This window comes from Ambystoma mexicanum, chromosome 9, assembly GCF_040938575.1.
Source record: "Ambystoma mexicanum isolate Mex_15411 chromosome 9, UKY_AmexF1_1, whole genome shotgun sequence".
Taxonomy (NCBI): domain Eukaryota; kingdom Metazoa; phylum Chordata; class Amphibia; order Caudata; family Ambystomatidae; genus Ambystoma; species Ambystoma mexicanum.
This window is the reverse complement of record NC_090931.1, coordinates 433,977,448-433,989,504: the sequence shown is the minus strand read 5'-3', so window position 1 is coordinate 433,989,504 and position 12,057 is coordinate 433,977,448. Positions and strand designations below refer to the sequence as shown.

The 12,057-nt window shown below is 52.2% G+C and overlaps 1 protein-coding gene across 15 annotated transcripts in view; it reads right to left on the bottom strand.

The window, feature by feature from the left end:
• Nucleotides 1-12,057, bottom strand: part of AP2B1 (adaptor related protein complex 2 subunit beta 1) — a 1,113,451-nt gene that overhangs the window by 442,168 nt on the left and 659,226 nt on the right. For all 15 annotated transcript variants that reach the window (XM_069614911.1, XM_069614900.1, XM_069614904.1 and 12 more), the window contains one exon: nt 6,770-6,971. In XM_069614911.1, the coding sequence (XP_069471012.1) occupies nt 6,770-6,971 (202 nt within the window). The remainder of the gene's footprint in view (nt 1-6,769; nt 6,972-12,057) is intronic.

Here is a 12,057-nt window from a genome sequence, read left to right as displayed (position 1 = left end):
CGAAAGTCAGTAGCCCTGAGCCATCCTTGTCGTCGAAGGCAAACCCCGTTGCCCAGCTGGCGAAATCCGGTATCGGCAATGTCCGTTGCCACCATTATGGCGTGATCCGACGCCAACTCACCTTCCTGCTTTCTAGCAGGGGAGCTATCTTGAACCAGAGCTCCCCGTCTTAACGGGCCACAATCGCCAAGGCATTGGCCGCCTTAATCGTCGTCGCCATCGACGAGATGACTCGTCCCATGGAGTCCAACTTCTTGCCCTGAGGCACAAGGGGGCGGCGTCGGGGACCCAGTACTTCTTCTCGCACCTGTCCCTTTTGGCGGGTGTTGTGGAAGGGTTCTTCAGGAAAGCCAGCCCTTCGTCCCAGATGTCGTCGAGCAACGGTACCGCGAGGACCGTCTTTCTCTTGGCCTCCCGTCATTGGTAAAGAAACCCTTCCTTTTTCTGTTCCTCAGGGCAGAGCTGGAAGAGCTTGGATGCCCTGGCTATCATGGCGTGGAAAGAGCCAATTTCGTCGGGCGGAGAGGCCCGAGCGGGGGGGGGGAGGGGGGGTTGTGGGGGAGGGGAGGAGTTGATCGGGGTTGGGGGTGATGAAGGAATGTCCGTTGTATCATCGCCCCCGTCGTCCGTCCCCGTCGCTGTATCCGTCGCCATATCACCCCAAGGGTCCGGCGAGGGGGATGAGGAGTCCACAGGCCTTGTGGGCACGTAGGGCGGAACGGGGTGGACTCTCCTCCGCTTGTTCGGAGGGCTTCCCGACGGTCCAGGCTCTGGATCCTCCGTCGGGGTCCGTGGTAACCTCGTCCTTATCTCAGTACATAAGGATTAGATTGCCAACACAATGGCCGGCAAGCTATCCTGGGGCTCGGGCAATGGGTGCGACGGGCGGGATGGCTGCTCCACAGGGCCCTCGTCGTCGCCATCATCGCTATCTTCGATCACATCAGCAGGATCCTTTCCCCTGGGATCGAACCTTCTCGAACCTCTCGTTGAGGCCTTCGAACCTCTCGTTGAGGCCTTTCACGGTTTCCACCAGATCCTCCTCGGAGGCTGAATCAGAGTGAGTAATGGCCACCGCCCCCCCCCCCAATCTTTTTCCACCTGGGTCTTCACGGGGGTCTTAACGAAGGGCTGGAGAGAGGATTCCCTCCGTGGTGGCAGGGAAACTCTGGGTCCCGAGGCCGCCTCCGCTGGCATAGCCTCTGCCGGCTTCGCCAGGGTTGCTGCGACAACCTCGATAGAGGCCTTTGTCGGGTGGATCAAGGCCCTCGCACCACCTTAGGTGCGTCCTGGGCCTTCGATTTGGGTGGGGGGGGGGGTCATCGCCTCGCACCCCCTCGGCTCCCTTCGAGATCAACCGGGGCCTCTCCAGAAGCTTACCCGGTTCTCGGACTTCCTCTTCCCTGAACCAGAGCGCTGGCTCGCGGTTGATCATGCCGGGGAAGTCGCGCCCTGCTTGCCAGCCGAAGAGCCCGACCTTTCGGCGCTCCCGGTGCCCGCGGACTCGCGGTGCTTGGCCTTCTGTTGGGCCCCTGTCGCCGGGGCGCCCTCACAGGACTTAGAAGACCGCTCGGACCTTTCCTTCGCCTTCTCACCTGCTGTGCCCTTCTCCAGCCAGGCGGCGAGGCGGGAACAACGATCTTGCTAGGTCCATTCCGACAGGTTCTTGCAGAACGCACAGTCCTTTTCCACGTGCGTCTTGTCCTCATGGAGGCAGTAGAGACATCTCGAATGCTCGTCATCCTTGAAAACATTTTGCAATCCGCATCCCGGGCAGCTCCTGAACAGCTTGGATCCGGGAGTCGAGCTTCCCTTGTCCTGGGCCATGTCCGTTGAGGTAGGCCTCAGATCTTCTGGAACCTCCAAGAATCGTAACTCGACGAAAACTTCACCCTTGAGGGGCGTAGAAGAATTCCGAACGGGTCCTTGTTATCGGAAGTGGAAACGGTGGAGCTTGAGGCTCGATGAAACCGAAAAAATTAGAAAATCTCCTGAAAAAGTGCGAAAACGCAGTAAAAGCTCGAGAGCTAAAGCACGAGGACCCCCAACACTTGAACGTGCGGTAAAAATCTGAGGATGGCTGCCAGGGGAGGGGCTTAGGGAGAGGACAGTCATTGGCTGGGGGCAGTATGACCCAGAGATCAGTGATTGGTTACTACTAAGAAAGATAGATCAGAAACGAAACTGATACTGATTTTTTCTTTACCGAGGATTCCCAGCCTGACGACGGGGAATATTCATGAGCATGTGAATCCATGCCAGACCCCATGCTGGAGAACATATGATTTTTTTTTTTTTAATTTGTTTATTTATAACTCAGCGTACAGGAGAACATATACAATAACATTTGTTTGTAGCCTCTTAGAATACGTAAGACCTGATGTCCCATTATCCCACCCCCAGAACTCCCAAGTGGGTATTGTTCTCGGCCCTCAATCAGCCGGGCCAGGTGGCGAGTGTTCGCTGGTAGAGTGGAGGGCTCTCGCGATCAAGCGTGGTTTATAGGTCAGGGCCGGGTAGTTCTGGTCATAATCTAGAGATCAAGGTTGGGAGGGAGGAGCAGGCGTAGAGGAACCGGGGGCGGAGGTTCATTTTGCATGTCGTGATGCGGGCCAATAGAGAAATCTCCTGCGTCTGCCAACGGGTAAGGTTCTTTTCCAATTCCTCAAAGAGAGGAAAGTTTGTCTGGTAAACCATTGTTGGGTGGGCGGGCATACAGACCCCCAAGTATGGGATAGATTGGGTGCTCCATCGGAACAGGCTTTACTTCTCCAGGGCCTCCCTCTCGCTTGGGTTCAGGCCTACTCCGAGAGCCATTGATTTTTGGAAATAGTGAATCCTGCTACACTCCCGAAACCGTGGATTTCATTGGTGGTGAGGTCCTCTGGGGGTGGGGGGTCTGGGTTGTGGCTGGGTGGCTCCTGGGAGAGTGGGGGCTCCAGGCCAAAAGGTAACCTACTTAGGGGGGAGTTAGGCCACCCAGGACGATGCGGATGGAGGGCACCTTCAGTTTACAGTGGGGAGAGGGGGCAGCAATGGTGGTGGCCCTCGCGAGGCTGCGATGTAGACGAGGGGGGGGGGGGGGCAGAGGCGGATGAAGTGCCCTTGCGCCTGGGCGAGTAGGAAATGGGGGCAGGGAAAGGCCTCAGGTGGATCCTGCCTCGCGGGGGGGGGAGGGGGGTGTGTGTGTGTGTGGGGTGGGTGGTGGTGGTGGTGGGTGGGTGGTGGGCTCCTGCCTCACACCCAATGCCGGGGCTCCGAGGGATCGATAAGTGTTCTTGCTGGGTAGGTGCGGGAGCTCAGTGCCGCCCGGGCCCGCAGCAGATTGGCAGAATCAAACGCGAGCCCCCGGCGGATCCCAACACGCCGGGTGTGTATCTGCAGACTTCGGGCGCAGATGCCCGTTAAGGCCTCCTCCTCGGACACGGAGTGCCGGCGGTGATAGACCTCAGTGGAGGGAGACGGGGTAAGTGGGGGGAGGGAGGGTGCCCTCACCTCTCCCGCTTCCAGCGGGGAAGACAAGTCGTCCCACCGGCAAGGACCGCAGCCAATGAAGGAGGCAGATGCCAGGGGTCTGGCTGTGGGAAGGTTGGAGGCTGTCGCCGGCGCTCGCCGCGACCTGCGGGTCAGGTTGCAGGAGGGGCCTTTATTCCCCAAAGGGGATGGCAGGCGAGTCGGGGTAGAGGCGAGCTGTAGGCGCTGGGATGGGGGCGCCACTCCAGTGTGGAGCACTCCACGTGGGCCGGGTCCGGCTCCCAGCACGACTTCACACAGCGTCGCGTCCGTGGGAAAGGCACTGCTCGTTGGTTTGGCAGCTGTCAGGCCCCACGGGCGAGCCTGGGAGGACTCCAGCAGTCAGGGGTGGTCCCGGGGCAAACAAGGGCTGCCAGCTGGTCGCAGAGACTGGGCCAAAGCGGCGCGCCCGCCATACTGGAACTGCCTGGTGGTTGCTGCCGGCAGACACTCCTGCTGCGTTTTCAGGGTTCCCGTTAGCGTTATGAGCGTGGATTGCTGCCAACAAATCTTCCAGCGTTCCGCTACCCAAATCAAGTATTCAGAAGGTCGGGCCATAGCAGGAACACGCGATATTCGGTAAATGCTGCGGTCCCCATGCAGAGGCCATTAGAGAAGCTGCCACCTCGCTGGCGCTCCAGGCCACGCCCCATGAATCTGTCTTTTACGAACTACTTCTGAGAACTTTGGCAAAGACATTTCCGTTTAAACTTCCAGAACTGCTTTATCCTATACAAGACTTTAGCCCATTGACTTTGGCCTAACCTATTGCATTAAATCCGCTCCTTAAGAGTAACTAATACCCCTTTTATTAGCTTATGCCTTTTTGCTCCTACTTCAAATGCTCTGAATGCCATTTTGCTCCTCCTTCAAAGTAGGTTAAATGCCTCAGAACCTGATATTGTGAAGTACTGAAGTATATTTGTGTGATAAAGATTGCCTCCTTCAAGTGAATGTTTTATAACTGACTGTGAAATAAATTAATAAGTGTTTTACCAAGAAACCTTGAGTATAAGTGTCCATTTGAATACTTGTAATTATAGACCTCTGTGTAACACCCTTACAGCTCACATTCCCTCTTGAGATAAGCCTGACTGCTCAGCAGCGCTACCACAAAACTGTGTAGTACAGACTTATACCAAAAGGTTGGTTTTGCTTACACCTGTAGTCTTAGTTGTGCGCAGTGGTCCCAAAGAGACTGACAACCAGGGCGGGAAATTCCTTTGTGCGATTTTTATCATCGGCGGGAGTCCCCAAGACTCCCTGCCCAGGCTCCAGTCTGTCTGTGAGGGCAGGAAGCGAGGGAGAAGTCCCAAACTCCACAGCCCTTTGTCTTCACACTTGCTTGAATGGGGACAATTCCCAGTGGGGGGCTGGCTGTCCTGATTGGACAACTAAACCGCCTCTTCTTGTAAAATGCAGGGAGAGAATGTCGAGGTTGTGCTGTAGTTCCTGATAAATACTGCGAACCTGGGAGCTGAAGAGAAGTCGACCACTGGAACCGAAACCGAAGTGGATGAAAGAGAAGCGGCTGAAACGATTTCCAGCAACCAGAGAGCCTGCTATGTAACCGGAGCCTGCTGTAGCCCTCCCTTCCAATCGAGCTGGGGAATCCGAAAACAGCAACCCTGACCCAGAGCCTGGTGAGACCCACTAGACTCAAGAAGACATGCATTTTGAGCCACCACACACGTTGCTGTGACCTTGCGTTTCTGCAATACCCCAATACCCTGGGACCTCGAGCCACTGTGCTGTGCACGGTCTTCCTAATCTCGCTGAAACTTTGTGGGCATCCTGGTGGATCTCCAGAGACACGAATCGCGTCCGAAAAAGTCCCCTCAACACTGGACTGGAGTACTGGACCTTTGTAACGACGAGAATTAAACCGCAATTATCTGTCTTCTGTGCACCTTGAAAAGGCGCCAAAACCGCATAACCGCATTCAGCCGTGAGGAAAACCTTGCCTTGATCCTTCTTCATCGAGCCCTGCTGCATAGTTCCTTCTGAGGTCTTGTTTTCGGTCACCACGACAAGGAATCCACTGACCGGGTATTTGGCTGCAGACCCTGAAGTCCTCCTGCTACAAAATCTTCAATGCTGTGAGGAAAACCTTGCCTTGATCCTTCTTCATCGATCCCTGCTGCATAGTTCCTTCAGAGGTCTTGTTTTCGGTCACCACGACAAGGAATCCACTGACCGGGTATTTGGCTACAGACCCTGAAGTCCTCCTGCTACAAAATCTTCAATGCTGAGGTACTGTGTTGGCTTGAGTATCTACTTACCTTAAGTCTCTTATGATTTGTGTAGCTGTGGGGTGTTTTCTGTGATCGGGAAGCCTCTCATCCAGTGCACCCATTTCCACTGCTAGAATCCTGCTAGGGTGTCTTCTGCGAAGCCCCTGGACCCTCTTCTAACTCAGAATTAAAGTACTCACCCATTTGCCCAGTCTTCCTAAGGAACTCTGACTTTTGCTACTAAAGAACCTATTCCGACACTGCCTGTTGGTCACTAGTCCTAGTAAACCCCCTTCTGCCACTGAGAATACTCATGCTGCAAGAACAAGGGAAAGACTTAAGGGATTGGGCCTTTTGCCTAGAAAAGAAAATAAGTGTTTAAAAGTTACTTACTTGTAAAGAGTTGGTTGGTAACTAACTCCAAGAGTGAACAGTTACAAACGTTCTTACTAACTTTAACTACAAAGAGTGGAGTCTTGTACTGCCTCAGTTAAATGGTTTTATTAAGCCCTTAGTTGGACTTCAGAAAAACTGTCCTAACATGCACCATGAATAATCTTTGTAAAATAAGCTATTTGGCACACTGGAATACTGTAAATCTATCAGCATTTTGGAGCCTCCTGGTTATTAAATAATGTCATGCAATATCTCACTCTGATGTCCTCTGTAACTCTCCATCCTAGTTTACGAGCAGGTGCCTCTTGCATGTTCTCAGAAACCTTTTGCTAAATCTATGTAAAAGGTTTCTAGAATCAATAAATATATACTCATGACGATTATAAGAATCCCAAAAAGTAATTAATTCATAGAAGGGCATTCTGGTCTTGGTAAAAACTGCCAACTCATCTCCACTTAGAAGCCCCACCAGCAATCACTCATCAGCTATTCCAAGTGGTAAACCCAAACATTTATAGGTATATAGTAGTTTCCCTCTGACAGCAAGGAAGACACAAACAGCGTTCGTAATCAACACTATTTCCAAGACAAGGCGGTGCAGGGGGTGAGGGGAAAAGTATGCTTACCAAGCTGTCAAGTCCACCTCCTAGGAGATCCACTGCACCCATCTGCATAGAAGAAACCTGGGGCACATTGCCGGGAGGGCCCAAATCCAGGTTAAGGAGATCACCCAAGAGATCGCCCTGTGAAGGAATGACCTGCTGCTGTTGCGGCTGATCCACAGATGCAGCAGCGGGTGGCCCCACTGGGCTGTCCCCAATGTCAATGCTGTACAAAACAAAGAAACACGATATTTAAGCCACATGCATATAACGTACAACCACAAAAATTCACTAGCCCTGCCAAAGATAACATGGGCATTGTCAACTTAAACCAAACGGAGAAACACATATTATTCAAATAGATTGTTTCATGCTTGCTCAAAAGCTATAGCATGTTTTACAATAGGTACCCATGTAGGAATTTGGCGAATAACAAATAACCAGAGCAGACATCCTATTTCCTCAAATCTGACGGACCAAGAGTAGCCATTAGTTCTTAATCCACTTTTTGCCCATTTCTTTCTTCCTGATGATTCACTAGTATTAAGAACACAATTATTTTTTGCAGATTATTGCTTAGGTCTTGAACCCTTGCTTGAATTTGGAGGCAGATAAGTCCTTTTTAATTTCATGTACCTGCTCAACTATTTATTTGGACTATGGTCAGGTCATAAGGTTACCAGAGCAGGGCAACCAAGCCTCTTTTCATGTTTTCCTGCGTTTCCTTGTAGCACCCTCCTTCCCATTGAGTACTGCAGGGGTACTTTGTATCACTTTTGTTTGCCAACATTCATTTTACCTTTTCAGTGTTCCTATGACAAGCTGGTGGCAGTGAACTGAGTTACTTCTTTTCCTGGTGTAGTCTTGTGCACCATCTTTTTTAAACACAGAATGCCAATTTGAGTAGCATATAATCATGATGGGTTTTCCTTGTGGTTAAGACCTGCCCTTTGACATCTAGCTTTTTGGCCATTTTCCTGCCCTCATAGGTCCAATTAACTGCATACAAGCACATTTACTTTTGTGGCATCCAGTTTGGAATCTAAGTGCCTGTGTGTGACTGTTAATTGATTTCCAAAATCAACCCTGTAGGTAGCTTTTGGGAGACCCCCTAGTATGGCCCGAAACCAACCTCTGCACCTGTGGCCCTGGGCCTCCCTCGACCAGACCAAGCACAGAATTACGTGGTTGCAACGGATTCCAGAACCCCTGAAGTGGAGTAAGGGGGGGGGGGTAACTTTACAGGTACTAATAACCATGCCACAGTAACAAAACATGTCCAGACAGAGCCCACCAATGTGGGCCAATACCAACTAGGAACACTCATGCGGTCTTCGCCCTTCATGCCCAGTAGAAATTGCCATATCACTGAAGATTTGTCTAGACTCCACCCATCAATGTGGGCCAGTACCAAGTAGGAAGACTCATTGCAATGGTTTTATCTCTGAAGCCAAGTAAAAACTGCCATACCACTGTAAAGAAATGTGCCCAGATTGGACCCATCAATGTGGTCCAGTACCACATAAGAACATTTACCATGATGACTTCATCAGGATACATAGTAAACAACGCCCTACCTCATTAAAGAAACAAGTGGTACTGGACCACAATGTTTTTTTTTCTTCTGTATAGTAAAAAATAGGCTAGTCTTGGCATGTAAAATCAAAATTGGCGTCCCAAGTAAAGCAAACATGAATAATGTTTGCTTTACTTATGATGCCAATTTTGTTTTTACGTGGCAAGAGTGGACTAGGTTAGTGGGCCAGTTGGGATATATTTTTTTACTGCAGCACAGTAACTATATACAGGCTGGCCCACCAACATAGGCAAGTCTTGCCAAGGCAGTGTGAGGCCGAGAGGATTGGAATCCGGAGCAGGCCAGCAGTAGGAACATTAATAAAAAGTATGTGTGTGTGCGTGCAAGGGTTTGTATCTCTAAGTGGGTGCTTGAATGAGAGAATGTAGGTTGTTTATGTGCCTGTGTTCTTTGGTAGACACTGTCTCCCCAGCACATGCCTAGAGGAACTATCGCAAATGTTGCGCGGGAGCCGGTAAGTGTTAGGGGAGTTTTCCTAAAGTTTACCTGTGGTAAGACTTTATAAAATTATCCTTTGGTATACAGGCCTCAACTTCTAGTATAAGTCTGTACTACTCAAGGTTCTGGTAGTAGAGCAGACAGGTGTATCTTGGGATGTGAGTTGTAGGCAAGTACAATTAACTCAGTAAATACATAGGCCCAAAGAAACTCTTACACACTTGTAGTTACAGTCAAAGGAACAAGTTACTTACCTGTAACTGTTGTTCTCCAGCATGGGTCTGGCATGGATTCACATGCTCATGAATATTCTCCGTCAGGCTTGGAATCCTCGGTACAGAAAAAAAATCAGTATCAGTTTCGTTTCTGATCTGTCTTTCCTAGTAGTAACCAATCACTGATCTCTGGGTCATACTGCCCACAGCCAATGACTGCCCTCTCATTAAGCCCCGCCTCCGGCAGCCATCCTCAGATTTGGTAGCACGTAAAGTGGCAGTATGACCAAGTGAAGAGCTGCAGAGGGGTAAGCGGGAGGGTTCGCATGTGAATCCATGCCAGACCCATGCTGGAGAACAACAAATACAGGTAAGTAACTTGTTCCTTCTCCAGCATGGGGTCTGGCATGGATTCACATGCTCATGAATATAAGATTACATAGCAGTACACACATGCACAACAATGGGAGGTGGCAAAAGGCTCAACATTAAGCAATACATAAACTCAACATTAAGCAACTCTTACCTCCTCACCAGGCCCTTCAGGCGAACAGGTTGCGCAGCACTGCTTGGCCGACCCTGGACTCCTCCCTGGAATCCCGATCGACGCAGTAGAATTTCGTGAAGGTGTGCGTCGACCTCCACGTAGTAGCCCTGCAGATGTCCAGCAGGGGCACACCAGACAAGAACGCTGTGGTAGCCGCGATCGCTCTGGTCGAATGGGCTCTCGGACGGCCAGGCAGCGGTCGGTTTGCCAACCGGTGACAGTGCATGGTACAGCCAGAGAACCATCTGGAAATGGAAGCCTTCGAGAGAGCCTTCCCTTGATTCACAGGTCCAAAGTTCACAAAAAGCTGTGACGTCTTCCGAAAACTCTTCATGCGGTCCACGTAGAACTTCAGCGCTCTAGCTACATCCAGCGAGTGCAAAGTCCTATCGGCCGGCGAAGAAGGCGGCGAGAAGAAAACTGGTAACACCAAGGGCTCGTTGAGGTGGAAGTCCGACGACACCTTGGGCATGAAGGAGGGATGCGTCCTGAGTACCACCCTTGTGTCGTGAAAAGTCAAGTATGGAGGCTTGCAAGATAGGGCCTGAATCTCTCCCACGCGCCGTGTGGACGTGATGGCCACAAGAAAAGCTGTTTTCCACGATAGGAACTTCAACGGTGCCGTATGCATAGGCTCGAAATGAGTCCCCATGAGCCTAGTCAGCACCACGTTGAGCTCCCACGCCGGGGCTGGGGCCCTCACCGGCGGGAACGAGTAAAATAGTTCCTTCATAAATTCCTTCACCAAGCGATGAGACCACAAGGACACCCGTCCTGTTGTCCTGGTGTATCTGGAGATGGCAGCCAGATGTATCTTGATGGAGGCGTGAGCTAGTCCAGCCTTGGCCAACGACAGTAGGTACGGCAGTACTTGAGGGGCCGCAATCCGTAGAGGGTTAATCTTCTGTGCCCGGCACCAGACAGAGAACCTCTTCCATTTGTGTACGTAACACTTGAGAGTTGAGGACACTCTGGCCTTTGCAAGAACCTCTCTGCAGTCGGGCGGTATATCGTATCCTCCAAACTCTAGTGCTGCAGGAGCCAGGCCTGCAAGTTCAGCGACTTCGGGTCATGATGAAGAATGCCGCCTCCTTCTCTGGAGAGAAGATCCGAGTCCATGGGCAGTCTGACTGGTGGGGACGCCGATAAGTCCAGAAGGTCCGGGAACCAGATCCGTCTCAGCCACGCCGGTGCGACGAGGATCATCCTGCACCGGGACCTCTTGAGCTGGTTGACGAGCCGGAGTAGCAATGGCAACGGCGGGAAAGCATAGAGGAACAGGTTGTCCCAGGGGAACGAGAAAGCATCGCCCATGCTCCTCGGTTGGGGGAACCTGCTGGCGAACCTCTGGCATTTGGAGTTTGTCGCCGTCGCGAAGAGATCGACCTGGGGTCTGCCCCACAGCCTGAAGAGTCGATCCACTTGAACCTGGCGTAGCTCCCACTCGTGGCACGAGCGCAGCTCCCTGCTGAGTGTGTCGGCAATGGTGTTCTTTATACCTGCCAGATGAAAGGGTACCAGAAACATCCCCTGGTCGACGGCTCAGTACCACAGATCCTGGGCTTCCTTGGACAGGGCTGGGGATCTGTTTCCACCCTGCTTCCTGATGTAGAACATCGTGGTGGTGTTGTCGGTGAAGATCCACACCACCTTGCCCTTGAGGGACGGAAGAAACGACCTGAAAGCCCAAAACACTGCGCGGAGCTCCAGAATGTTGATATGAAGCTGTTTTTCCTCCGGGAGCCAAAGGCCTCTCGCGTGGAGATCTCTGGTATGCGCTCCCCACCCTTCCAGGGAGGCATCCGTCGTCACCGTTACCTGGTGAGCTGGGTTCTGAAAGTCTGCGCCCGCCGTCAGATGAGTGCGGGTGCCCCACCACCGGATCGCTCGTCGGAAGGTCTCGTTGAGCGGTATCCTGTCCTCGAAGCTGCCCGTCGCCTGGATCCAGCGTGCGTCGAGGAACTCTTGCACTTGCAGTGGACGCATTCGAAGTCTGCACAGGCGTACCAGATAGATGCAGGACATCATCCCGAGAAGGGATTTGATGGATCTTACCCTGGCTACGTCTGTGGCTAGCAGGCGTTGCACCTTGCCCAGGATGGCTTTTGTCCCTTCGCCGGACGGTGACGCCAGCCGTGCCACTGTGTCGAGCTTGGCTCCCAGAAACAGGGCGACCTGCGAAGGGACCAGGTGGGATTTGGGGAAGTTGATGGAGAACCCCAGGTCCGTGAGTAGCTGGACGGTCTTCGCTGTGTGTTCTACGGCGAGCTCCCTTGTTCTTGCTCGGATGAGCCAGTCGTCCAGGTAGGGATAGACGTGGATCCCTTGCAGGCATAGCCACGCCGCCACAGGTGCTAGGCACTTGGTGAATACCCTGGGTGCTGACTTTAATCCGAATGGGAGGGTCTTGAACTGGTAGTGCCGTCCTTGGACCACGAACCTGAGGAACTTCCGGTGTCCTTTTAGAATGGGGATGTGGAAGTAGGCATCCTCCAAGTCCAACGACGACAGGAAA